The sequence below is a fragment of the Rattus rattus genome, chromosome 14, assembly GCF_011064425.1.
Source record: "Rattus rattus isolate New Zealand chromosome 14, Rrattus_CSIRO_v1, whole genome shotgun sequence".
Classification (NCBI taxonomy): Eukaryota; Metazoa; Chordata; class Mammalia; order Rodentia; family Muridae; genus Rattus; species Rattus rattus.
In genome coordinates, this window is record NC_046167.1 from 65,830,952 (window position 1) to 65,858,803 (window position 27,852).

The following is a 27,852-nucleotide window of genomic DNA, read 5'->3' on the forward strand; positions in this document are numbered from 1 at the left end:
TCTACCAACCCCACTTTGCCCACCAGACCCCAGATTTGAGAGCTGCGTCAAGAGCCCGGACTCAGTGTCAATGAAACTCTTCATGGAGCCTGACAAATAGGTTGGTTCCAGGAACTCTGCGCTTCTCTCTCTTTCTCCGTTCCCCTTGTTCCTCACCAGGGGACAAATGCTTCCACCTTAATGTTTCTAGCCACAGTTAAGAGCCAATGGTTCTTTAAAGCGAGAGAAACAGAAATCAAATTAGTTCTGAAACCAAACACCTCACCTTCGAGCAATGCATTGCCTTTGAAGATTCTCCACAGTCCAACACCCAGCGACCACAAATTTTATGTTTTGCTCAGAGTTTATAATATGTGTGTAACAATGGGGCCGTCTACAGAATAAGAGGAGTTCTGCCTCTCCCCTCAGCCCAGTAAGAGGTGTACAGGTTCCATGAATGGAGAGACCTTCTTTCAAGGTTAACTGAAACTTATTTGAATTGACCATGCAGCCAAAAACGGTGCCAATGTTAGGCTATCTGTACACTAAAAAAAAAAAAATCATTTTAATCTACTTGTAATTCTGATCCTTAAGCGTTTCTCAGATCCTAAATCCCATAGATCTCTCATCATCCAGATCCACTGAGGTTGTACTTGGCTGAGAAGAACGTCTTCGGGCCCCCGCATGCTACACTGCGAGAGGCTACCGTGGTGTCCTGCAGGCAGTGATGGAGGACACGTGCGGAGGGATACAGGAAAGAGGAAAACAGTCTCCCCTACACACTGTCTTAAGCAGCCCATGCCAACAGCTTACAGTTTCAACCCCACTGATCTCTACGTCTTAGCTTGGCTTTGAGCATTTCCCGTCATCACAGCCTCCCTGCGCTCTCTGCTCAGGCTCCTGCTAGCACCATGCCCAGACCCTCCCTACAAGAAACTCAAATGGATGTTCTACCAGTCAGCATCATGGTCCCTAGATAACCCATAGGACACACCCATATGCCACAGGTCCATGGGAGCCACCTTTTCCATTTTATAGGAAGCCCGATGAAGTGCAGAGAAATCAGGCTCTTATCCCACAAACTCAAAGCAGGGAGGGTTCTGGGATTTTTCACCCAGAGCTGAACTGACATCGAGGCCCACGGACTTGCCTTGGCTCCATGACACTCACGTCTGGGTGCCTCTGACATTCCTCTTACATGCTTAACTTAATTTTTTTTTTAAATTAACAAGTAAAACTGGTGTTTATGTGTTACGTGCACATTTTAATATATGAATATATTCCAGAATGATTGAATCAGGTGACTTAACCTTGATATTTACCATTTTCCCCTTGTGGACTTACTTTATATGCTCGCCTTCAGTGCTACCTCTGTGATGCCTCCCTTGGCGTCGGCAGCCAGTCCGTGTTGTTGTAACACAGTTTCTATAGCACTTAAGCCTTGTGAAGTTTATTAGGCTTGAACTGGGAACGCCAACAGCATCCTTAAGAAGTAAATAACTAAAAACCTAACGGGGTTTGGAATTTCAGTGGTATGGGGTGGAGAGTCTTGCTACTTAGCACTGCCTGGCCTAACATCGGCTCTGTAGCTCAGCCTTGAACTGGCCTTGAACTCAAGGCCAAGCTCTCGCCTCAGCCCCCTCAGTGCTGGAACCACAGGTGTGTGCCCTTCCCTGTGCCCCTTGGTTGGGGTTTTCAAGCCCAGTCTAAGGCTGCTTAGCAAGGAAACGACAAAGCCAGATCATGGATTTCCCCAACCCACCCACTAGAAGGAGAGAGTGGGTGTGAGACCACGCACGGGAAAACGAAACTCCAGACTAATGAGAGAAAACAGACACAGCGGGAGAGGCCGGCAGCCCGAGGGAACAGCTAACACTTACCGGCATATTTTGTCGTGTTCGACTCGTCCATGGACCAAAAGCAGTAATCAAAGGCAAACACCTGCACGGAAGGAGAAAACACAGAGTGAACTCCCGAGAGGTGAGCCTGGCGGGGGAATGCTCAGAGCGGGTGACGCGAGGCTGACTGCTGTCTGACTGAGAAGATGGGAGTGCTTTGGGGGCGATTTTCCTGCAGTAATGAATTCATATGAAAACTACTTTTGATCCGGAATTCTGACAGGCAGACATATGAACCAGGCAGTTTATTGAAAACTATACTTAATAAGAATCCTACACACACACACACACACACACACACACACACACACACACACACACACAGTCTAGTAGTATGCACTGAATCCTTTAGGTTTTCTCCATCACACCATTTCGAGCAATGTTAGATGAGAATATTTTTATACCAGTTCCTTCTCCTAGCTATCTACCGTGCGACCATCTCGTGCACACAGAAGGCCACCTCCCTTCACAATCTGGGATCCCCTTCTTCCTCACTGTTTCAACACGCAATCCCCGGCTGAGTATCGCTGACGACTCAGACACTAACCCTCCACACAGTTCCAGAATGCTGACCAGAAAAGAACTCCTACCTAGCCACAGTTTCCCCACACAAACACTACTACCGGTGCTCAAGCCGTTATTGTCAGACCCACAGAGAAATACAGAGTCTGCCCAAGGAACAGGACTTCCGTGAGATGGCTCGTTGAAGAGGGTAAAGTCACACTGAAAACTGCACACACTGCCCTGTTTCCGGGTCCCGGGGTGAAAGCTTCGCAAAGTATTCCAGCGATCAAACATCTAAATGTCTGGCCTTCTCGGCTCTTGTAATTCATTTTTGGAGGATACTTAGTAACAAGTAACCTTAGCTTTCAAACGTGCGCCTCTCGGGGCAGCTCCAATGGTTCTGTAAGCCTCTTTCTGGAGCTGCACGCTGAGGCTTTCCCCCAACTGCACATGAATCCTCCACTGCTTCAACACGTGAAGGGACAAGCTCTGAGCAAACTCAGCCTGGCGGCCCAGACTGAACACACTCCCCCCTTCCCATGCTCCCCCAGCCCCAGTGGGGTGTGTCCTTTAGGAGTGATTAGGCACACAGCCGCTCTGATTTCATTTTCCTCTTCACAGCCACCCTTCAAAATGCTTCATACTGCAGACCTGGGTCAACGCGTTTTCTTCCAGAAAACACTCTTGAATATAAGCAAAGGATTTCTTTTTCTCCTCTGATAATCTCACAACATCTTAATCGTTTTCTCTGCTTCTACCTCAACCTTTTCAATCATCTACTAATCATGGCGTAGGTATGCCCAACCTCTGGATATAGTGACATCAACTAATGTGTTGGATTGGAATCATAGCTACCCTGGGCGGCGTGAGCCTGCGGGCCGCAGACTGGACACGGCTGGATGATCTGTGAATGTTTTATCTCCATTTGTACCCTAGGTTCCCCGAAGGCAGGAACCACATTTAATTCATCTTTGAAGCCTGCAATATTTATACTTATTGCTTTGGAATTATTTATCTAGTGATTAATGGCATCGGAAGCTTTGCAAGGAAGCAGGCACTTCGTCTGTAACAGAAGTCTCACATGGGCTGGCGAGAGGGCTCAGTAGGGGAGAGTGCTTTGCTAAACATTCATGAGGACCTGAGTTCAAATTTCCAGAAACCACATAAAGCGCTCCATGTGAGCATGTGTACCTGTGAGGCCAGCAATGAAGGAGGGGAGCAGAGTTGGGAGGATTTCGGGGGGGGGGGCTATCTGCCTAGCTCCAGGTTCTGTGAAAGACCCTGTTTCAAGGAATTGGGGGAGGGGCGTTAATACACTACAACTCACACTATCTATACTATCGTCATCCTCTTTATTCCCTCCTCTCTCCCTCTTTCTCTCTCTCCTTCCCACCTCCCTCTCTCAAACACACACACACACACACACACACACACACACACACACACACACACACAGAGGAAACAAAGACTAACCCATGCTTACAACAGTTTCATCCCAACACACAGATTCAAGCACACGCAATACGCATCGCATACACCATTGACTCCAGATTCAAATTTGATAGGAGCGCACCCACCGACGGCAACCTTCTAACGAGCAGCTACGAGACGATAGTGTCTGCCAACAAAATAAATAACACTGACTGCCTGCGATGGTTCTTCCAATGACTGAAAAGACCCCACCCCAGAGGCAGAACCCAAATAATCTTACCTCTGGGCAGGACTGAAACTTCAACGCTGCCTCTCAGAGACCCGTGTTGTTTTAAAAACAGTTCCAGTAATGGAGATTCTACAATTCCCCACCCTTCTATGAAACCAGGTGATACTTCTCTTTTGTCATCCTCAGGACGTCCACCTTTGTCTTCCACCCAAGCTAACCACCAACCTTACTGCAAATGGTCAGTACAAGCTCCTTCCCAATGTTTAACTATCTTTACTCGTGTCCTCAGGATCGCGACGTGTCTCTTCATTAGTTCCTATACACAGTGGCATTCCCACCCACCTCAGGCTGGTTTGCAACAGTTTCCCGTCTGCACACTGAGACGCCAATCACTGGTCTCTATACACAGGGTCACTACTCGAAACAGGATGCAATCCAGCCCGAGGTGGAGCAAGCACGTGCTGGTAGCAATCACCACTCATCCTGCAATAATTTGAATTTGTTTTTAATTGGGGGAAAAACCTGTAAAATTTCACTTTCCATAGCTCCCCTTTAAATTCTAGACAAATGTTAAAATGCTAGCAAGCATAAAGGGGCTTTGAAGGAATTATAAGATATTGGGGGTGGGGGGTTTGGAGAGATGGCTCAGTGGTTAAGAGCACTGACTGCTTTTCCAGAGGTCCTGAGTTCAAATCCCAGCAACCACATGGTGGCTCACAACCTGTAACGGGGATCTGATGCCCTCTTCTGGTGTGTACTAATAAATACATACATACATACATACATACATACATACATACATACATACACACACACACATACATACATACATACATACATACATACATTTTTTTTTAAAAGCAAAGATACTGGGGTTCTTTGTCTACCAAGCAGAGACCTCTTCTCCTTGAGCTGTGGGATCTCCTGGATTTCACAAATTCTGGTCCTAGGCACTTAGGACAGTGATCCCAGCAAGCCAGAGAGGGACTGTCAGTAAACATTTATCAGGAGGAAGTCTGAAGTCTGACTCACCTCACTAAATGTAAGACACCGTGCATCATACTAGAGACCTGTAGAGTTCTGGGACAAACTCCTTTCTTTAGAGTCTGTAACGGCTACTCCGCAGCTCACTGCGAAGTCGGTGATGGAAGACATTGAGCGTGCATGCAACTGAGCAAAGAGCTGAAGATGGAGGCTGAGGCAGGAGGATTGCCACAAGTCCGATGCCCGTGTGGGCTGCACAGTAAGTTCTGGGTCAGCATGGGATACCAAGTGATACCCTTAACAACAAACAAACACACAGGAAGAGAGAGAGAGAGAGAGAGAGAGAGAGAGAGAGAGAGAGAGGTATAAGACCCTATTTCACCAGTGCCGACTGACACCAGGAATCCACACCTTTCTAACCAGGAAAAGACCCAAGTGTACAGACATTCGCAAGCTATTTATAAAAATTACAAACCCACTGTCTTCGGCAAAACCCCACTCTTCTTCTTAGCCCAACACGTGTAAGACTCCCACTAGCACTAAATTCCTAGCATCTTGTCGCACATCTGCTCCAGCTCCGTCGGGCCCTTAGAAAACGTTAGCTCTGCATTTCTGCGAGCCGCTGAGCACATTGGGAGGCGGCTAAGGCTGTTTTTAATAAGATGAACTCATTGAGTGAGTGACATATACCCCGAATTAAGTAGGCTCCAGGATTTGTGAACGGCTCGCTGTACAAACTCCCTGCTTATTGGGAAGCGTGATCTCTGTGGCATTTCAGCAAAATTCAATTGCGTTTTAAAAAAAAGACTGAAAGAAGCGTTCTGCACATTGTTCCAAGGTGGAGCAGAAGGCACCAGAGCTCTGAGAAATCTGGTCTGCAGCCATTTTTCTATTGTAGCAAATCTTTTTTTTTTTTTTTTTTCTCGGAGCTGGGGACCGAACCCAGGGCCTTGCGGTTGCTAGGCAAGCGCTCTACCGCTGAGCCAAATCCCCAACCCCTTGCAGCCATTTTTCTAATCCATAAAAAACAGTTGCCAGATCTGGTTGTACAGGCCTATAACAATAGCACGTAGAAGGTAGGGACTGGGGAGATGGCTCAGCCATCAAAGGCCAGGCTCACAACCCAAAAGATAAGAAGGTTGAGTTGGAGGGTCAAGAATTTGAGGCTCGCCTGCGCTACACAGAGAGACTAAGACCTCAGATCAACGAAGTAACAAAGACCAAACGTGAAGCCCCTTCAACTGTGTGGATTCTGTGGCTGTCTTCATTTCCTTCCTCTTAAAAAAAAGATTAATATACTTTTATGTGCATGAGTGTTTTGCCAGGTGCGTGTAGGACCCACAGAGACCAGAAAAGGGCATCAGATTCCCCCGGAACTGGAATTACAGGCAGCGCATGGTGTGGGTGCTGGAAACTCAACTCAGTACTTGGGTCTTCTGCAAGAGTAGCACGTACCTTGACGCGAGCCATCTCTTTAGCCCCTCTGTGGCCTTCTTCAATCCTGCCTAGCTTTGTGCCCTCACTAAGGTCTCCCACCACAAGGAATTTACTTCAGCAAACTATCAATAAAGACCTATCTGTTACTCTCAAATTGAGACCCAAATAATTGTCAGTTATATTTTCTGACCTATAGTTGCATAAGTCTAGTTAAAAATATCAAACAGCTGGGCACAGTGGATCAGTAGTTCAAGACCAGCCTCACCTTTGAGATATGAGACTCCATCTACCCCTCCCAAAAAAGGACAAAACAGGAAATAATTATTCCTAGAAATGAATACATTGTTTTAAAAATAATCTTATGGGAGGAGAGATGGCTCAGAGGTTAAGAGCACTGACTGCTCTTCCCAAGGTCCTGAGTTCAATTCCCAGCAACCACATGGTGGCTCGCAACCATCTGTAATGGGATCTAAAGTCCTTTTCTGGTGTGTCTGAAGAGTGACAGTATACCCATATACATAAAATTAATAAATCCTTAAAGTTATTAAAAATAATAATTTTTGTGTGCTTTCCATCTCTTTTTTCCAGGAGGAAAGTGATGTATCTAAGACTTATTATGACATAATAATTTAATTCTACATGGGAAAATACTTGGAAACAAACATCCATTTTTGCTACCTGAATCAAAGCCTGTTTCAATTCTCCTTTAACTTTTTCAATGCTGTCTTAGATGTCCCTCCTTTGTGAAACCTTTACTGAGAATACTTCTTTTAAAAAATTTCTTAATATATGGTGATGATGGTGATGGTGATAATGATGATGGTGATGGTGGTGATGGTGATAATGGTGGTGTTGATGATGGTGATGATGGTGATGGTGATGGTGGTGGTGGTGATGGTGACAATGGTGATGATGGTGATGATGATGGTGATGGTGATGGTGGTGGTGATGATGGTGGTGATGATGGTGATGGTGGTGATGATGATGGTGGGGATGGTGATGATGGTGATGATAATGGATATGTATGATAGGTGTGCAGTCTCATGTAGAATATGGCACATATGGAGGCTGGAGAATGGCTTGTAGTGTCAGCGTTTTCCTTTTGGTAAAGACCTGGGCCCTGGGTCTTACACTCATAACATCAGGCTTGGCAGCAAGCAGCTTCACCCCTGGAATCTTCAGCAGTTGAAGAACACTTCTAATTACTGGGAACTCCATGCCTGCCTAATTGCATTTGGGCACGCGTAGGCACACATCTCCATGCATGGTTCCCTTTGTTCTGGTATATTATCATTTATTAAAAGGTCAAGGGCTCTGCTCTCACACTTTATGAGTCATCAAACAAAAGGAATTTATATTTTACTCTACAACAGCTTCTTGGTGGATGTGCTGTCCAGTTTTATGTCAGCTTAACACAGCTAGAGAGGGGGGAGCCTCAATGGAGAAAATGACTCCATAGATCAGGCTAGAGGCAAGCCTGTGGGGCATTTTCCTAATTAGTGACTGATGGGGGAGGGCCCAGCCCCCTGGGGGTGGTGCCAGCCCTGAGCTGGTGGTCCTGGGTTCTGAAAGAAAGCAAGATAAGCAAGCCATGGGGAGCAAGCCAGGAAGCAGCACCCCTCCATGGCCTCTGCATCAGCTCCCCCTCCTAGGTTCCTGCCCTGTGTGAGTTCTCGTCCCGACTTCCTTCAGTGATGGACTATGATGTGGAAGTGTAAGTCAAATAAAGCCTTTCCTCTCCAAGCTGCTTTTGGTCCTGGTGTTTCATCACGGCAAACAGTAGACCCTGACTGAGACAGTGAATTCTCTCTTGACTGAAGAATCTTGGGAATCTGTGTACTCACACATAATGGCCACTTAAAACAACAGCACGGATCATCTCGGGTGAATACTTCACCAATACTGACATTGCTGAAGACCCTTTTCACTTCCACTGGAGGAAAGACAAGACTTGCATTTCCCCATAGACACGATTTTTGTGCTTACAAATTCTCCGATTCTTCCTTCCTTATCCATCTGTAAGGACTGGCCACCTCCTCTCTGCCACCTCGACCAATGACCCGGAAGGGGAAAGGGAAAGTGAGTGAGCTTTCCCATTGTGGTCTGAATGAGAAATGTCCCCTCACAGCTCTCTACACTTGGTCCTCAGCTGAAGGCCGTTTTAGAAGGCTGTGGAAGCTTTAGGAGGTAGGGACTCATTGGAGAAGTGTGTCACTGGGGGTAGGACTTACAGCCGTCTTATTCTGGCCCCACTTCCTCTCTGCTTTCTGACTGTGGACAGACACAATGTGACCAGCCGCCCGGCCCTCCTGCCTCACTCTACGCCCTCAAACGATAAGCCCAAATAAAGCTCTTGCTGAAGTGCCCTCCTCTTCCCAGTCCAGTGAGCACCATGCATTCTTTACCCAGTTCACCTCCTGTATTGCTTCCCTGCCTTCCTCTCTGTGAAGCGAATCTTCCCTCCTCCGGGTTTTCTAAGTCTGGAGCTCCGTCCCGCCAGTACACAGTGCCAACCAGCAAAATGGCTGCTGCAGAATGCTAAGGGCGTGACAGGACACTATGCATGGCTGGTCTCTCCACAGACACACCGTGTAGAATGTTGATTATGGACCAGGCACCGACTTCCCTGCTTCACGACCTCATCTCACTAGGAGCCTCCCTGGTCTAGAAACTGTGCCCACTTGTTTCTTCCATCCTTACCAGGGGAGGGGAGGGCTCAGGATTCACTGAGTTAAATATCCACGCACAAATATAAAGTCCTTTTGTTAAAGTTCGTGTGCAGAAGCGTTGCTGCTCTGTTCAGAAAACACCAGTGCAAACCACATGACTTCCTAGCTCCCAAATTTACAATGCTTAAGGAGTCGGCTCCATGTGGAATCCCTCTGCTTTGGATGAGAGAACAATCTCTTCCCTCTACCCTGGCTTCATCGCCTCTTTTGAACTATGAACCCTGTGTTCACATCTGGAGACCCAGCTGCCATTCACTGCCCATCCTGCGCTATCTGGAATCTGAGGCAAAGATCACTCTGTAAACCTCAATGTCTCAGGATGTCGGGGAAACAGGCTAGCTGGGGTCCTACTTTGTCTGTCTGTCTGTCTGTCTTCCTTCCTTCCTTCCTTCTTCTCTTCCTTCCTTCCTTCCCTCTTTCCTTTCTTTCTTTTGTAACTTTGTGACTATAAGAAAGATGTTTCTGGCCTGCCCGCATTTCACCACACGGCATTATGAAACTGTCACACCAAAAGACAGGAACACTCTATATCCCATCCCACGTGGGCACTGTCAATAATTTTCTCACTTTCCTCTCTCCTATCATCAGAATTATTATAAAACAGTTACCCATTACTATGTATGACAAATATATGCTGGCTTATTATTATTATTATTATTATTATTATTATTATTATTATTAATTATTTTAAGTTAAAGCTTACTTAGAAATCCTGGACTGCAACTGTACAGGAGCCTGCTTGAGCCCAGGTTTGCCCTCACTGCTACTGTTTGTAGAAGTCGCTGGTCCAACACAAAATTCAGCCTGCACCTGAACATAGCTGCTGTGGGCCAGGAAGAGAAATACCAGAGCCGCCAGCCTTACTAGTCAGCTTTGCTGACAGACCTCCCTTCCTTTTAAAAGTCTGTCAAGTCAACGCTGTCTTTTCACAGTGTAATTAATCATTCCCTTCACACACGCTTGTAACTACAGGCCAAACAATGTCTTGGGTTCCACAGTCAGCCCTGACTGGCTGAGGATTCAATGCAGCTAACAGCATCTGCCATACACCTATGAGAGATAAGGCATTGCCCCGAGCTCAGGGAACCTCATCGATTGACCACAGGATAAAACTACACTTCCAGCAAGTAAGTAGCTTAGATGGGGGACTCAGCGTTCTAAGAGGGAAGAGGGAAGACGTCTCTCAGGAACTCATCCATATTGCCATCAATCAAAAAGGATATCTGAAAATAGGAACCCCGTGCCAGGACCTCACAGGGCTTCTGCTTAACACTGGGTATGTGCAAACCAGCGGTGAGGTGCGGAACTCAACGAAGCAGGAACTCAATCCCGACTCCTTCGCATACTCTGTTCAGTTCACGTTTACGTCTTTATCAGTCTCTCCCAGCATCTGCTTCACTGCTGAGGGTGGGGTGCAGGTGCCACGTGTCCTCTGCGTTCTATTTTGGTTCTCTCATTAATTGAGAAATAGAGATGAACCTTCTCTCACCGTGCACTCAGAAAGGCAGCATGGGTGTTTCCAAACACGGGCTGTTCCTCTAACAAACACCGATGAAAGCAGCCATTGTCTGAGCTTGCGGTTTGCAGCCTTGTCCGCCATCTTGACAAATGGCTGCCACTGCCAATCGCAAAAGGACGACTAAAACTCACCCTGACATCAATCACTATGGGAGGTATTTAGACCTGGTTCCAGACAGCTCACCTTCTGTGCTTTCCACACCCTGTGGGATAAAGCCCGGCACGTACTGCCAGAGAAGACGAAACTAGCTGGCTTCCAGAAACCAGGTCCTCAGACTCTAAGGACTTAAGGTAGCCCAGAGGTTGCAGACACAGGAAAGGGTGGAGGGTTGGATCTACCCTGCTGGGGAAGCCTGAGGCAGGACTCCAGATGCTTCCCCTGGTCCAGAGAGCTCTCACTGTTCTGGCTAGCAAGATGGATCATGGCTGAGAGTCAGGGGAGATAATGATTTTCCCTTTGGGAGCTGAGAAGTGTGCAACTTGGTATCCCAACATCTGAATCCGTTGGGCATCCTTGGCCACAGAACACAGCGAGGATAACTGACTCTGAATGAAGCCAGGCACAAAACGGGTGAGAGGGGAATAGTCTAAACAAAAGTCAAGACAAAAATACACAGTGTTCTGTTTCTGAAGGTCTTTTGGAAAAAAAAAATAAAATGCATTAGAATGACAGAGTGCGACAGAATTGTGCTGCTACCCAAATGATTCCCTGCCCTGCTTGAGAGGGTTATGTGCTCCCACCATGGCCCTGTGACCTGTCGGACCTGCAGAAGGGGATATAATTTCTCATCCTACTGACACCAGGTTGTCCACATCACTGCTTTTGGCCACGTGTATTTGAGCAAAGTGTGGCTGCAGGTAGTGGGATTGTAAGCCACAGCACCAGAAAGTCCCAGATGGCAGCGGATCCTTCAGACTGGAGTCCACGCTAAAGCCACAGCCGGCCTGCCGACCTGGACTGCCGCTAACTTTAGAGAGACAGACTGTTGTTGTCTCAAAGCACTGAGCACTTTAGGGTGTCACTGCCCCGTCAACCTGGCATGAGCAGGCCAGCACAAGGCAATCCCAGTGCGACAGGCCAGCCCTGCTGCCTACCCTGTGTTCTCATCACTGGAGTACCTTGCATCTGCAGCCAGGTCACTTTCTTGCATGCATGCTACTGCTTATATGACCCGAGTACATGAAAATCCCAAATAATCTTTCCGACCTCCCAGATTAAGATCTGACCGTAGGTTCTCTATAAGCTGCCATTTCTCTCGGTTTTTAACACTCGACATTTCCTTTCACGTACCCTACACTAACTGGAGAGTGTGCAACTCGACACCTTCATCCCCCATCCCTCAACCCAGACCCCGACCCCCGCCCACTACTGAGGACTGAACCTAGGGACTCCTGTGCACCAGACAGAGGCTCCCCACTGAGTTACCCTCCCAGCCCTCACTACTTCCTAACACATCAATCGCTTCCTTATTTCTGCCCTTACGTACATCACAATTCTCACCCCAACGCTCTGCCTCTGGAGACTTTACATACAAATACTCGTCATCCTGAGGGTCCGTGTTAGCCCTGAGCTTTCCTCTCTGTGAGGTCAGGAAGACTGAAGTGTTGGCAGACTGTATGCAGACTAACCCACTGTCTGTTACTTAAAACACCTTGCATGTCTGATAGCCACACTGAGTTCCCTGGAGCAGAGACTGAGGCTCTGACCACTGCAGGGGGACATAGGTAGATGGGAAGGGTAGGCTGCCATTGAGACAAGGCAGCAGAAACCCAAGACCCAGACCCAGGAAGGAAGGAGACCAGTGAAAGCTAAGAGCAGGTGCTTGTGGCTGAGACGCACCATCCAAGCCACGTAGTTCTTCAGCTCGGTCCCACACAGCGGCAATGGGAGCCATGTATGTAATTTACACGGCGTTCGTGACATATTCTTTTTTTTTTTTTCTTTTCTATTTTTCAGAGCTGGGGACCGAACCCAGGGCCTTGCGCTTGCTAGGCAAGCGCTCTACCACTGAGCTAAATCCCCAACCCCTCGTGACATATTCTTAAGCAAAAGGAAGACAATTTGGCTTTGGTAACATATTTTAATTAACCTAGCATAGCCAAAATATTTGTGCTACATGCTTTCCTCTCACCCTTGTATGAAACCTTAGCAATCCGCTGTGTATTTCACACTTACTAAACGGCTCAAGCCACAAGAGCCGCAGAATGCGTGCTCAAAAGCCTGCTCGATACTTTATTCTCAGCACAGCAGAAGAGGCAGCAGGAGGCTATCACAGAACCAAAGACCGGACGGAACAAAACCAAATCTCAGATGGCAGAGCTGTACAGACTCCCTCCTTCCTCCCTGAGAAATGTGGAAAGCCAGCTTTTGGTGTGTTGAGCGACATACCTTTGCTTTTGGGAGACAGGGTCTTACTATGTAGCCCAGGCTAGCTTTAAACTCTTGATCTCCTGCCATGAACTCCCGAGTTCTGGTATTACACACACGCACCACTGAACCTGGGTCATCAATGAGCTCCTTTAACCAATGTGGGCTTTGGGAAGTGCTGACTACTTGGGCAGGGGCACAGCTCACTGCTAAAGCGATTGCCTGGCATATGTGAAGCCCAGCGTTTGAGCCTCCTCTCGATGTTTCTAAAAACTGAAGATAAATTTAATTCATGAGATTGAAATATTAAGATAAAATTTACGGTATGCTATAAGGGGCTGTTTGCTCATAAACTTACAATGAGCAAATGGACTAAAAACAGATAGGACCTAAACAACATGGTTAGCAGATTTTTACTTCTTCCCAGATGCCTCCTTCCTTATTAACTTGCCCAATAAAACACAGCAGATACAACCACCTTTCCTTTCCTTGAATACCAGTTTGTGCCAAAATCCAGTTTATCAAATATGGCTCAATCAAGAAGTAATCACAATACTACCTTTGCACGATGACAGACGGACACACCTCTCGTACCTTGGTGCTTATAAAACAAAGGCTTTCTTCTTTATCTACAGGTGCACAGACCAGTGTCTCCATGACTGTCTAAGGTGCTGCCGTTCTTGAGGGAAACACACCTTGCTCCCACAAACACCACGGAGTGCACATCATGCCAGAGTATTAAAGGGTAGGTAGGTGGGCAGTATCTGACTTATAAACTCTTACCAGACAGACAAATCCAAAAGATAAGCCACACACCAATTTCTGTTTGGGGGCTCATTCTCTGTCTGTGGTTCTGGCCATCAGCAAGGGGGCAGGCCCTGCTCCAGCTCACTTGTCTGTCATTCCTTGCTTCACTGAGAAGCTTGTCCGGCTGTGGGCGCCACCCTGAGGAGCCACTGTATTTTTTTATTGCCATGAACTTTCACCTACTTCAGAATATGATGGATTAATAATGGGACCTTAGAGCACTGCTCCTAACCTCCTCAGGTTGGCCTTTTCTACGCATTGCCATGCACTGACGGTTCCCCCAGCCTTTCTTTTGTGGGGTGGGTAGCTCGTTTCTCCTCTATCCTTGAATGATACTGTATCAAGAGATGATACCGGAACTTCCTATCCACTCCCCTGCTGGCAGGCATCACGGCGTTAGGAGTTAGCAATCATGAATCCAACTGCCAGAGACACTTGTGCATAGTAGATACAAACTTTCAATTGGCCTGGGTAACTACCCGGAAGCTCCACCACTGGGTTCCTGTGCTCAGAACACAATTAGGTTCTTCGGAAGCTGAGGACTGCCCTCCAGAACGCCTACACCGTCTGCCTCGTTTTGCCATCGATGGCAGAGTTCCTGCTGCTACCCAGCCTTCGTTTTGATTTGGTGAGACTTTGATTTGGTAGGCATCCCATAGTGTGTGGTGGCATCTACCGACATGAGGGTGCCCTTACTAGATTATTTATTTGTTCATTGGACACCTGTGCATCCTCTTTGGAGAAATGTCTATTCAGATATTTTTGTCCATTTTTAAGCTGAGTCTGTCTTTTCTTTTCCTTCCTTTCTTCCTTTCTTTCTTTCTTTCTTTCTTTCTTTCTTTCTTTCTTTCTTTCCTTCCTTCCTTCCTTCCTTCCTTCCTTCCTTTCGATTTAAGGGACCTTGGTATAGTTTGGATACAAATCATTTATTGGTTATTCCTAAATATTTGTCCCAGCATACCACTTTTCTTTACGCTTAACGTAGTCACTGGCAGAGGAGAACATTTTTTTTTAATCTTTATTTTTTTTTTAATCTTTATTAACTTGAGTATTTCTTTTTTACATTTCAATTGTTATTCTCCTTCCCAGTTTCTGGGCCAACATCCCCCAACCCTCCTCCTCCCATTTTATTGGCTTCCCCTCCCCATCCTCCCCCCATTACCGCCTTCCCCCCAACAATCACGTTCACTAGGTGTTCAGTCTTGGCAAGACCAGAGGAGAACATTTTAATAGAGCACTCTGTCGTCTACTCTTAAATCTTGCCTCCAAGCTTCCCCTCTGAAAGGTCATCCTAGAGCCACAGAGCCACGGCTGCCTCCTCCCGATACCTTCTGAAAGCATCCCAGATTTGCAGCTTACATTGGTTTTCTGAGGAACAGAAGGTCCAAGTTTATTTAAAAAAAAAAAAAAAGAAGTGGGTCTTCAGTTGTCTCCAAACCCTGTCTCTCTCGAAGCTCATTTAAATATTATCTACTAGCCGAGGTTCACCGGCCTGATCCAACCTGGTACAGAGTCTTAGCACTAAACTTACAATTTAGGCTCTGGGCTTTTCGGACTGAGAATTTTTGCCGGGTTGTGGGTTTCTGAGTTATGTAATATCCATTTCTTGCTGACATTGTGCACTCTGACTTTATTGTTTAATCTCCTTAAACATAACAAGTGCGTTCATAGTTTGGACCTAACCATGTGATATCAGAAGCATTTGTGGGTCTCTATTCCTACCTGTGTGTACCTTCTTTATCTCTGAATATACCTTTCATTTTGTGTTTTTGCTTTGTTTTGTATCGCTAAGGATGGAACCTTGTGCACACTGAGACACACCTTCAGGGTTAGACGTTGTTTTTAGAGGTGGTGGTGGAATCCTTAAAGACATGGGATTACATCTGTTTCTTCCTGTGGCTTCCAGGCACCTGAATCCTGGAACTGCTTTATTATGACGACTTCAGTCCTTGACGGTGCCTGGATTGGAGGTGTGTGCATTTGTTTGTTTTGGTTCCTGGTTTTTGTTGATTCCTTTGTTTCTGAGACAGGGTCAGGGTCTCACCAGGTAGCTCTGGCTGGTCTGACCAGGTAGCTCTGAATTTATGGAGATCCTCCTGCTCCTGCCTTCTGAGTGCTGGCATTATAGGTTACGTTTTGTCCTACTGGGTCACGAGTCTCACTACATAGCCCAGGTTGGCCTGCCCCAGCCCTTGAGTGTTGGGATTTCAGGAAAGTGCCACCACACTGTAACACGATAACTTGGGACCTGACAGGATCCACCCGACAGCTTATTCTCTTTTGTTTTACCTTTACATGCCACCCAAGGCCTGGTCTCAACCCCCTGTCCTGACCTCAGTGTGGGGTATTTAGCAAGGACTTCAGCTCTCGCAGGATGTGAATGAGCCCCAACACCTTGGCCTGTCCACAAAGCTGCCCCCCAGCCTTGTTCTGACTCGAAGCTGTTTGTACCTGAGCGTTATACACAAAACCTCCAGGGTCCACTGGGCCTTGGTCTAGTAATCTATCCCTCACTAACCCTGCTGTATTTCCAGCTCCTTCAAGCACAGGCTTAAAAACCTGTAATCACATGTATGTATGTATGTATGTATGTATGTATGTATGTATGTATGTATGTTTGTATATGTATCTATCCATCCATCCATCCATCCATCCATCCATCCATCCATCCATCCATCCATCCATCTGGGTGCATACATGAATGACAGGGTGTTCCTGTAGAAGTCAGAGGACAGAGTTTTGGGAGTCCAGTTTCTCTTTCCACCACATGAGTGGGTTCTGGGGTTTGAACTTAGGTCTGCATCCCAAGCTCGGGCTTGAACTTGATGGAGGAGGTGACCCTGATCCCCCGGTATGTCGCTTCTGACTGCAAGGTCAGAACAGGGACTTCCTATCCTATGAACATCACATATTTATGGTCCCAGCACAACTGATTTCATATTACACACATGCTCAGCTCACCCGAGACCAAGTCTGCTTCATGGACAAGTTGTTCCTACTTAGTAATCTGTTAAGGTGAGTCACCCCATCTGCCCTGAGGCCTCTGATCACTGACGCACAGATCTCGTCATCTTACAAAGCATTAATGGCGCTTTTGTTCTTCCCACAGCCAGTCATCCCCTAAGTCTCTGTGTCTTTAATATATTTTACTCTGATTTATCACTTTCTTGGTTTCAGGCCAACCTTTAGGCTTCCCGAATGTACCCCCATACAGTGGATTATCTGCTACTAAGTGGGTATATTTTTAACATGATGATTTAATATTACTTTTGAGAATTTCATGGCCATTCTTAGGAATGATTTTTAGCATAGCACTGTGCACCAGAATGTTCCATGTAAAAAGTAGTAGTGGTTGTTCATAATGTCCTTGTGCCTTGTCAACTTCAATGCTTTTCCTTCTCTGAGCAGCCAAAGGTGGCATGGCTTTCTCGGTGGGAAACAAGGTTATCTTATTACCAGGATGACTGTATGCTTTGAAACCTCTGGGAGCAAAGAAAAGATACAGATAGCTAAAGGAGCACGTATCTTCCTAGAGCAGAAAACCTTCAAGACTGTAGATTTTATGAATCATGATCACCTCAGCAATTACTCAGGGACAACTGTCAGGATCCTCCACATCTGACCATGAATGACGATCAGCTCAGCTCCCTTCAGAAACATTAGCTACTTCCTCTCTCTTGAGACACCTCCTACTGCTTATTCAGTGCATGCCTTCCTTGCTGGAGTTCAAACTCTTAGTGCCAAAGATAATAAGAATGATGCCTTCAATAACTATAAGGCATGAAATAACATTTTATCAGTTTTCCATAATCCAAGAGCTACGTTAGTTTTCTTCATAGCTCCAGGGGAAATAAGCTTGTCTCTTCTCCCATGTTCTCATGTGTCCTACACTCCGACCATGTGGAGAAGAAGTTTGCCCTAATTCTATCTTAGATAGCATGGTTGTAATCAGTGTCATTACCTAGGGTTGGTCACTTTGCTAGTGACTTGTGGTACTAAACATCTAATACTCAGCAAAAGGCTCCCTGATGATAAATTCACTTTCCTTTATTCAGGGCTGCTCACTCAAATACCTTCTCATGGCTGTGCCATTTATACTTGAACCTCTGGGGTTTCCACCAGTAAAAAGGTCATCAAAAGTTGGCCAAGGCAGTGGGGGACAGCTCTGACTAGCAGTCACTGTAATTAGCTAAGAGCTCTGATCCAGCATACAGAATCAGTTGGTGTTCGATCAGAATGTCTGGAAAACCTTTCCAAAGATATTAACTCCTCTTGGAAAGACAGAAGATAGTTTGTAACTAGTTAACCAAATTTTATTCCTGAGGACCTGCTTTTAGTCTTCTGCTTTCTAGAAAGACCACTGTCTTAGTTACTGCTGTTGTAAAACATGACCGAAAGCAACGTGGGAAGGAAGGGGTCTGTTTCAGCTCACATCTTAAAAGTCTATGATCCAGGAAGGAACGGCATGAGAAGCAGGAGCTGATGCAGAGGCCATGGAGGGGTGCTGCTTCCTGGCTTGCTCTCACGGCTTGCTCAGCCTGCTTTCTTATAGAACCCAGGACCACCAACTCAAGGGTGGCACCACCTACAATAGGCTGGGCCTTCTCATATCAATTCTGAATTAAAAAAATGTCAGTCTGATGGGGGCATTTTCTCAGTTGAGATCCCTCTTCCCAAATGACTCTAGTGTGCCTTGAGTTGAGCACAGTTATGCCAATCTCTCTTAGCATATGAGCCAGCACCTGCTTCTTCTTCTTCTTGCTAAACTCCTTTAGAGATCAGTAGGACAGAAGCACTCCCCGGCATGCAGGTCTACAGATTCAAGGATCTTCTGAGAATGTAAGAATGGGTGAGAACATTGGCAACATAGGGTAAGAAACACGCTGCCTACATCAGGGCCAACATGAACTGCTGACTCAGGCTTAAATTTTAAATTAGAATGCTAGTCTTAGTTCCGAGGTGGCCAGGAATTACCCACAGGTTCCTGCGATGACTAAGTCAGTGCTGATGCCCAGTTCCACGCCAGCACTTACCTTGGGAGGCTTTCTTCACGACGAAAAGAAAAAAATTCAATAGCGGAGACACAGAAGGTTGTCAACACAATGGCCACATCAGAGGGAAACAATGAAAGAGAAAAAGAAAAGAAAAAAACAAAAAACAAATTCAGCAACTTCGTAATGGGATCTGGAAAGCCACACATAACTAGCGGCCTGCGCTGATAAACCTCTCACTGTGGGCATGCATTGAGGGGATGTTTTAAATGGTTTTAAGAAATGGTGGTAGTGAAGGAGATACGGAAATCCTATAACCGTCCTGCGCATAGCTGGATTCTTCCAAACTAGCTTTACATGTAAATTTTCTTCCTGACTCCCACTTTTTTTCTTTGGGATAGGGTTTCATGTAATTCAGGCCGGCCTTGAACTAGGAATGGCAAAGGATGACCTTGAACTTCTGAGCCTTGTCTCTGCCACCTGATTGCTACAATTATAGGTAGGTACCACCGAAGCTGACTTCTGTGATGCTGGGGACCAAACTTGGGGCTTCACGAATGATAGGCAAGCACCATACCACTGAGACAAACTACCCTGTACACATCCAGTCTTGTCCATCGAACTAAGTTACACCCCAACCTTATAGATAACCTTTCGTAAGCTAGTGTTGAAATACATATATATATATTATTATTATATTTTCATTGTTAGGCAAATATAATCTAATACACATGAAGATACAGATTTTAAAAACATGATTCTAGATAGTAAGTTTTACCTACTTCAACACTGAACTTTTAAAACAAGTTCTGCCCTCCTCCCAACATCGACCACTCACGTAAGACTTTTTATAACGTTAATTTATTTTTCAGTGCTGGGAAAAAAATATCCCTGAGCCTCAGCCCTGGAATGTTCATTTTTGCAAGTTAACAATTCGGAAATGATTGATGTTTTATACTTGAGGGAAACGTCGAAAAGTGAAGGTTACAAAGCAAGAAAGCGTGAGGTCGACACGCCTTGTAAATATTTCCCTTCCATGGGGAATTCCAGACCTGGAGTTTGATTTCTAGGCTATGGGATCCTAGGATAGTTCTTGGCTTTCCTGATGTGTTGTTCCTGATCACGCTCTTATAATATCAATTCAAAAATGTGAATGACTGTCGAGAAATGGGGCGCCCTCCCTATGCCTTCATGGCAGTCAGGATCACGGAGATCAGAAGACTAAGCCGAGGTGTGGTGGGTACATCCTCCCTGTGCCCAGGTACAGAGAGACAAGCAGGAGGCAGGAGGACCGACGGGCACGAGCTTGAGACCAGCCTAGCTCGTCTCCATAAATCCCAGAGCAGCCCGGACTCCACAGCAAGACTATGTCTCAGAAAAGGGATAGAGGTTAATTAATTTAATTTAAATTCATTGAATCTTCTCCAGCACGAGGCCCTACGATCCCCATAGAACTTCGAGGGCCACCTGAAATATTCATAGCTCAGAAGCGGAGAAAGTCATGGACTCAGACGGGTGGACGATTCTACACTTCTGAACGTAAGCAAAGAAAAACGAAGACACTCCCCTCGTGTTGAAACTGAGGCATCATTTCCCTGGCAGCCCATGAATTAGCCAGAAGGCCGTCAGCCGGTGTGCCTATGCCTACCTCCGGCACAGTGAGGATTCCACTTTGGCGTTCTAGCTCTTTGTCTGGTCTAACTGGTATTTCTAGTTGTTATCGGGCCAGTCTGAGCCTATGAGCTAGTCCACCCCTCCGGACAAGACAGGCTGTGAGGATGTCACGCTAAAAATGCATGGGTGCTTTTAACACCAGAAGTTTTCATTCTCTACCCAAAGCTTGAGTTTTCTGCAGAGAACGCTGGATGCATCTGGTCTGCGTAGGGACAGTGAAACTGAGAGCTTTACGCACTGTGCTGCTGATGAAACCTCGTTTTTGCCTGCTTTACTTCAATGCCCTTTAAACCACTGCTTTATTTGACAAGGGAAAGTCACGTGGGTTATATTAGGCCATCACATGGAACACCATGTGCCCAGTTAATACTGCCATCCCTTGGCATCCTGAGGATAGATCCCCAAATCCGTGGATGCTCAACTACCTTACATAAAATGGTACAGTGCTTGCATATGACCCGCACACACCCTCCTGTCCACCGCACACACCCTCCTGTCCACCTAAACCCTCTCTAGACCACCTAACATAACAAGTGCTAGGTAAATAGGTGTTGTACTGAATTGTTGGGGGAACAATCACAAGCGTCTACACGGTCAGTACAGTCCGTTGAGTCTGAGGACCTAGAATGGACACAGAGGACCGACCGCACAACGCCCTGTTTAACTACAGTGAACCATTCAACCCAATGAGGTGAGACAGATGAAATGGAACCTCACGGAGCCTCCAGCGACATCACTTGTCGCATGGCTCCCTCTACCAACCCACAGGCTAGCAAGGAACAGACACAGGGCAAAGGGAGCCACAAACTCATGGGTGGCCACCCACTCCGACTCAGTATCTGGTCTAGAAAGCAGACTCATTAGAGAAGAAAACCATCTTCTCCGTGCATCATATACCCTGCGCACTATTACCTGGGCAGCATTTTGGAAAGTGTGAATTGGGCGTTGGGTAGCCAAGATGCCTACATCCCCAGAGGTTGTGAGGCAAACCGGAGGACCCCAATCCTGCCTGGACAGGGAAGCATCGCTACCACACTGTTAAGTCCTGTGACACCACTCGACACGCATCAGTCATTTGCTTTGTCGCACACACAACGTTCCCCGTTGTCTTTAAAAAAAGAGTAGCTTTTATCTTTGTGTTATTTTATTTTGTGTGTCTGTGTGGAGCTGAGCGCACACATGAGCATCACGGCGTGAGCACGGGGCAGTGCAGGCCAGCAGAGGCCAGTGAGGGAGGCCAGCGCCCTGGAGCCGTAGTTACTACTGGTGGCTGTAAGCAACCATGTGGGTGCTGGGGACTGAACCCTTACCTGTAAAAGCGCAGCACGTACTCTTAACTGCTGAGCCAGCACTCCGGGCCCTGCTGCCCGTTCCTTGTTTGTTTTGTGGCAGAGTCTCACTGTGTGCTACAGGATCAATTCTCCCATCTCCACATGCCCAGTGCTGAAATTATAAGCATGCCTATTTGACCTCGTAAGCGGCCCCCATTTATTGTTTGTTCTTCCCGTTGGTGAGCTAAGATGTTGGACTCCATAGAGTTCACCCCTCCCCAGCTTGAACTGGAACCTGTTAGGGTTTTCCCTGGTGCTGAAGCTACTCTGACGACCAACAAGGGCATCGCTGTCCACCTCGAGGTCAATATGGCTGCTCAGGGGCTGGAGAGATGGCTCGGAGGTTAAGGGCATTGACTGCTCTTCCAGAGGTCCTGAGTTCAATTCCCAGCAACCACATGGTGGCTCACAACCATCTGTAATGGGATCTGATGACCTCTTCTGGTGTGTCCAAAGACAGCTACAATGTACTTATATATAATAAACAAATAAATAAAATCTTTAAAAAAAAATATGGCTGCTCAGAATACTCCATGAACACCTTGAGGAAGCTACCCTGTAGTCACAGCTGTCGCAAAACGCCCATACGGCCTTTTGTTCTCCTTCCCAGTCTCCATCACAAGCGTAGGTATCCAGCCTTCAGCGTCTCTGGGTCATGTGGTTATCTCCAATGTTCATGCCGGAGAACCATGCGATCCAGGACAAAAAGAATCTCATAACGAATCTTCGAGTAAGTTTACAACTTTTTATCAGGCTGCCTTTGTAGCTATCGTGGGCCTCATTCAGCCTATGGGCTGGACATTCGTGCCCACTAATCCGATAGCTACTTTCAATGAGGCCAAAAGGGGACAATGTCCCTGGTGCCCATAATAAGGACTGTGGTAGAACAAACATGGCCTTTTATTTTGCACTGCAATTATGCTGTGATCAGGATGCAAACAAAATCCTTCATTCGCACGGAGGCCTGCTGTGATCGCTGCAAAAATGGTTGACACCCCCTTTCTGGCTCTACAAGCAGATCAACTCACTTTTCCAGTCAGCTGGGAGATATCATCTTGTGTAGATCCCTGAACTAAAGAGTTAAGAGAATGGCCAGGGTAGAATCGGGCACGAGGTGAGGGTGGGCTGGGGTACGGCAGCACAGTGCACACAATGAAAGATGGCGGAAGAGAGGGCCCCAGTTCTAGGGAGATGTACCCTAAACACCAAAGGTCCCAGGCGCAGGAAGCCTGAGAGTTTAACACCATAGCTTCTGTCAGCGGCTGAGGATACCAACATGGAAGAAATGAGCCATGCTAACACTGCTTGTCTAGAACACTTATCCAGTACACCTGAGGACCCCGGAACCTGAGGTCTGTCCAAGAATTTGATGACCACGAGGTACCATCCAGTGCTGCAGGCTGCAGCCGCCAACCGCTGCTGCTGGAAGCCAAGGGCCGCAGCATCTGTCACGTTTGGATGCCACTGGTGACAAAAGCCTCCAACTTAAGCATTTTTAACAAGAAAACATTCTTTGCCTGATGGTATACACTTCTGGGTCTTTCAGTCCAGACTCTAGGCCTTGGCCACTCAAGGCTTGGACTGCCAAGAGCAGAAGAACTCATCTACCCATTACCCATGATTCCTGTCCAGGTAGAGAGAGTGTAAGGACCCAACCAGCTGTCTAGTAATGAGGTCATTCATGAGTGGTTATGAAGAAAAAAATTTCTTTTTTCTCTTCTCCTCCTCCTTTTTTTTTTTTTTTTTTTAAACTATGTAGACCAGGTTGGCCTTGAACTCACAGGGTTCAAGACCTGCCTCTGCCTCCCAAGTGCTGGGATTAAAGGCATGTGCTACTACACTGGCTTATTTTATTTTTAAATTATGGTGTGTGTGTGTGTGTGTGTGTGTGTGTGTGTGTGTGTAGTGTAGTGTATCTGTGTGTACACGGTCTAGAAGAGAGTATCAGACATCTGGGATTGAGTTTATGAGCAGTTTTGAGCTGTCTGATGTGGGTTCAGGTTCTAGGGACAAAACTTGGATCCTCTACAGGGACAATATGTGCTCTTAACCCTTGATGAGTAACAGTGGTTGATACCATAATAAAATACAACACAAAGGCCACTGTTGGAGGCGGGAAAGTTCATGGCATTACAACCATGAGATAAACTGTAAACAAGCTATAAAAGTGATTTCAAAGGAGGCATGGAGGCTGAGATGCCACTGTTGCCCAAAGTTTCTGTGTAAGAAAAGTGAAGTGAGCTGAGCCCACTGCAAAAGGATGGCTGAGAACTGGCTGCGTTAGCAGGGGCTTTCTGTCAGGACAGAAGGAAGAGGCAACCGCTCAAACTTCGACTATCTCTGCGCTCTGCTTACACATTCCCGCTGAAGGTTTCCCTTCATGCCACTTTGATGGAGCGCCCCAATCCACTTTCCACACGGAGCAGCTCGGCTGATCAATGCCTGTGTGCATTAACAAATACCTTAAAGGGGTAATGTGCCTGACTCATCTTTCAACAAAAAGGAGAACATGTGGGTGAATGAGGCAAACATGGGGCATACACAGCCAACTCTAAATACAGTTACACACCACACACACACTCGGGTGAGTGACAAGCCAACAGAAGACACTTACTGGTCCCACAAGTTTCTATCACCAGCAATACTATTATCACTATTATCTTAGCTTGTGTAAGTCCTTTCTATGGTGTTAAATGACACAGGATCATGCTCTCAGAACCACTCACGGGGGTAAGTGATGGATGCCTTTCCTCAGGGTTAAAGTTATGAGTCCCTGAGATACAGGCTAGCTGGTAACTTCTCACCATATGGGTCCCTCAACTAGTACTGGGCTAAAAGCGTGATTCATCCTTAAAATACAAAGACAAAACAAGCTTCATCAGCCAGAAGTAGACAGCAGACATGATTAACAAGGACAGTCAGACGGCCCTACTTCCCATCTCTGAGAATATTCCTTCCTGCCTCACTATGGTCCTCAGCCACTTACACACAACCACAGGGACTTGGGTGAATTCTAGCCAGTGTGTGTGTGTATGATCATGTTCACATGTGTATGTGTAAATCTGTGTGTGTATGTGAGCCAGTGTGTGTGTATGTGTGTGTATGATCATGTTCACATGTTTATGTGTAAATCTGTGTGTGTATGTTCATGTGTGTGTAAATCTGTGTATATGAGCCGTGTGTGTGTGTGTAAATCTGTGTATGTGAGCCAGTGTGTGTGCGTATGTGTGTGTGTAAGTTCATGTTCATGTGTGTGTAAATCTGTGTGTGTATGTGGGCCAGTGTGTGTATGTGTGTGTGTGTACGTTCATGTTCATGTGTGTGTGTGTGTAAATCTGTGTGTGTGTGTGTAAATCTGTGTGTGAACCAGTGTGTGTGTGTGTGTGTGTGTGTATACGTTCATGTTCACGTGTGTGTGTGAGTCTATCTGTGTGTGAGTGTGGTTCATTTATTTGAGAGTGGGGCAGGAGGTTGGAGTGTGGGAACTGGTTCTCTCCTTCTACCATGTAGGTCCCAGGGATTGAACTCAGGTCATCAGGATTGGCAGCGAGTGCCTTTATCCACTGAGCCACCTTGCTGACCAAGATGCTCCCTTCTTGAGCTTCATCTTTTATATTCGTGTGTGTTCCCTCTTGCATCTCTAAATACAAGTGTTAAAGTACCTTACAGTCACAGACAGTGGGGATGAAAGATCACAGGGAAGTGATGTGCTTTAGAATCACACAGAGACGCACACATCCTTACTCCCCAGGCCCTCCTGTCTGCCCAGCCGGGACCCTGAAAACACACCAATGGTGAAGGTGATCACACAGAGGACGAGCCCTACAGTTTCTCCTTTTGAGAACCTCTGAGGAACTTCAGACCTCCTTACATTACTTTCCTTTCCACCTCGAACCTTCAGGGTAAACTGAGGCTGCAACTCTGACTTCAGAACAGCGAGGGCAGATAGGAACGGGGAGGAAATTGATACCAGGTCAGATTTCTGGAAAATTCCACACAGTTTCCAAACCGTATCTCTAGAAAGGTACAGTAAACTAAAATTCTACCCACAGTGGGCTCTTCATACGGAACACAGTCCCCTCAACTGGACTGACTTTCGTATTATTAATATAATCCTGCAATGATTGCTCTCCGAACAGTGAGTAACACGTGAGTGGAGCCCATTCTGCCAAGTGCACGCAGGAAGACAGCACTCGCTCTGCCAACAGTTCCAACCAGAAGACACAGATGTAGGAGAGAGACTGTTCTGAAGCAGTCGTGAGAAGCAGCTGCTTGGCTCCTCATAACGTGTTTCATCTCGAGGAACCGTCAGGAGGACTCAGCTGAGCCTGGGAAGACTATGGGAGGGTGTGGTGGGTATGGGTGGGGTGGGAACGGTGACGTGTTGGGCAGAGAAAGGGCTTAGCCCCTACCCTAGAGTGACTGGGCCAGCTCTTAGCAATCTGCTGGAGCTGAAGAAACCGCCACAGGGGCTGAGGCTGACACAGACATAGGACTGGACAGAAAGGAAGGCCAGGGAGATCAACTTAGAGGAAATCCTGACATGCTGCCTAGAGCAGTGTGAGTGACGGGTTTGGAGAATGGATGGCTTTCTTCCTACCCATTGGCTACTCTCTGTTTTCTATTGTGGGTGACTTGCCAGTGACCGCCTCCCCTCAAACCTTCTAAATTATCAGATCATGAATGACTGGGATGGAAAGGCAGAGAGAAACAGCCCGTCACCGACTCTGCCTGAAGCACTGGGTGGAAAGCCGATATCCCAGTTTTGGAAGTTCAAGGCTTACCTGTGCCAAGAGTAAGTTCAAGAGAGAGGTGGGCGACTCAAAGTTAAAAGGAGGGTGGGATGGCGGCGGCCAGAGATCAGTGGGCAGAGCACTTGTCTAGCATGTGGTGAGGTACCATGCTCAATCTCCAGCGTCAAAAAAGAAAGAAAACTAAGCAAGCCTGAATGGAAGCAAATATCTGAGACCGAACAGCAAGACAGCCTTTAACTGCATTACACGGTGATGCTCAACATACACTTTAAAAGCAGCGTCTGCTCTCCTCAGACTCGTTCGTTTTCAATTGCTAAGTAGAATCACTCGCTAGTTCACCTCTCTGTGTTCGGGTGCTTAGTCCATGAAGCTCACAGTGAAGTACCAGAGTTGGGTGAATTCGTACGAATGCATCCACAGGGTGTTAGCTTACAGTGATGACGACCATGCTTCTATGTAATTCTTCCAAAACCTGAAACGAGTCCTCAAAGCACACGGACTCTTTTACAGTTCTATGACGTCATTTTGTCCCACACCTATCCCTCAAGACTGGCTCCTCTGCCTTGTTCCCAAACGTTATCTAGGTGGGATGACACTCAAACCAGTCCTCCCCCAGCACAGGCGCCACGTAGGCCATGTGCAAGGCCAGCTCTGTCTCTGTGGAGCTTCTCTTTGGTGAGTTCACCAATGACTTCTAAGTGCTCGTTCCTGGTCACTATGGCTACGATTCCCCAAGGATGGAGAAACTCACACTGGGTTTAACCACAACAAAATTAAGCAGAGAAACAAAACAAAACAAAAAAACACAGGTCTCGGGAAATTTTCTGGTCCTGTCTTCAAAAGTATTATTCTGAGGAGCTTGGCAAACGCTACAGCACAGAATAGATACACCAGACTCAGGTCAGGAGTGGATTGGGTGTGTTGGCGCTGCAGTTCCAATTATTCAGAAGGCTGGGGCAGGAGGATTACTTGAGTTCAAGGAGAATACCATCTCAAAACCCTGACTATCGCCACCAGGAACCAAGAGTGAAGCACTCTATGAGGTCAATCTCAGAATACAATGTATCTCAGTCTATATGCTGTCACTAAAGGCTTGACTCCAATTAATGCCTTTTGGGAGCGTTGGCACTTTTTAACTTTCTGTTACTACTTTTTATTTCCAAATTAACCTTCCATTCACATGAAAACTTGTACCATTTATCTATGTTACCATAACAA

General features: G+C 46.6%; 1 protein-coding gene across 1 annotated transcript in view; it reads right to left on the minus strand.

The window, feature by feature from the left end:
• Kif13a (kinesin family member 13A) overlaps positions 1-27,852 on the minus strand; it is a 184,538-nt gene that overhangs the window by 97,264 nt on the left and 59,422 nt on the right. Inside the window, exons 3-4 of the mRNA XM_032885303.1 lie at positions 18,918-18,930; positions 1,860-1,920 (exon numbers count right to left, since the gene is read on the minus strand). Coding sequence (XP_032741194.1) covers positions 1,860-1,920; positions 18,918-18,930 — 74 coding nt within the window. The remainder of the gene's footprint in view (positions 1-1,859; positions 1,921-18,917; positions 18,931-27,852) is intronic.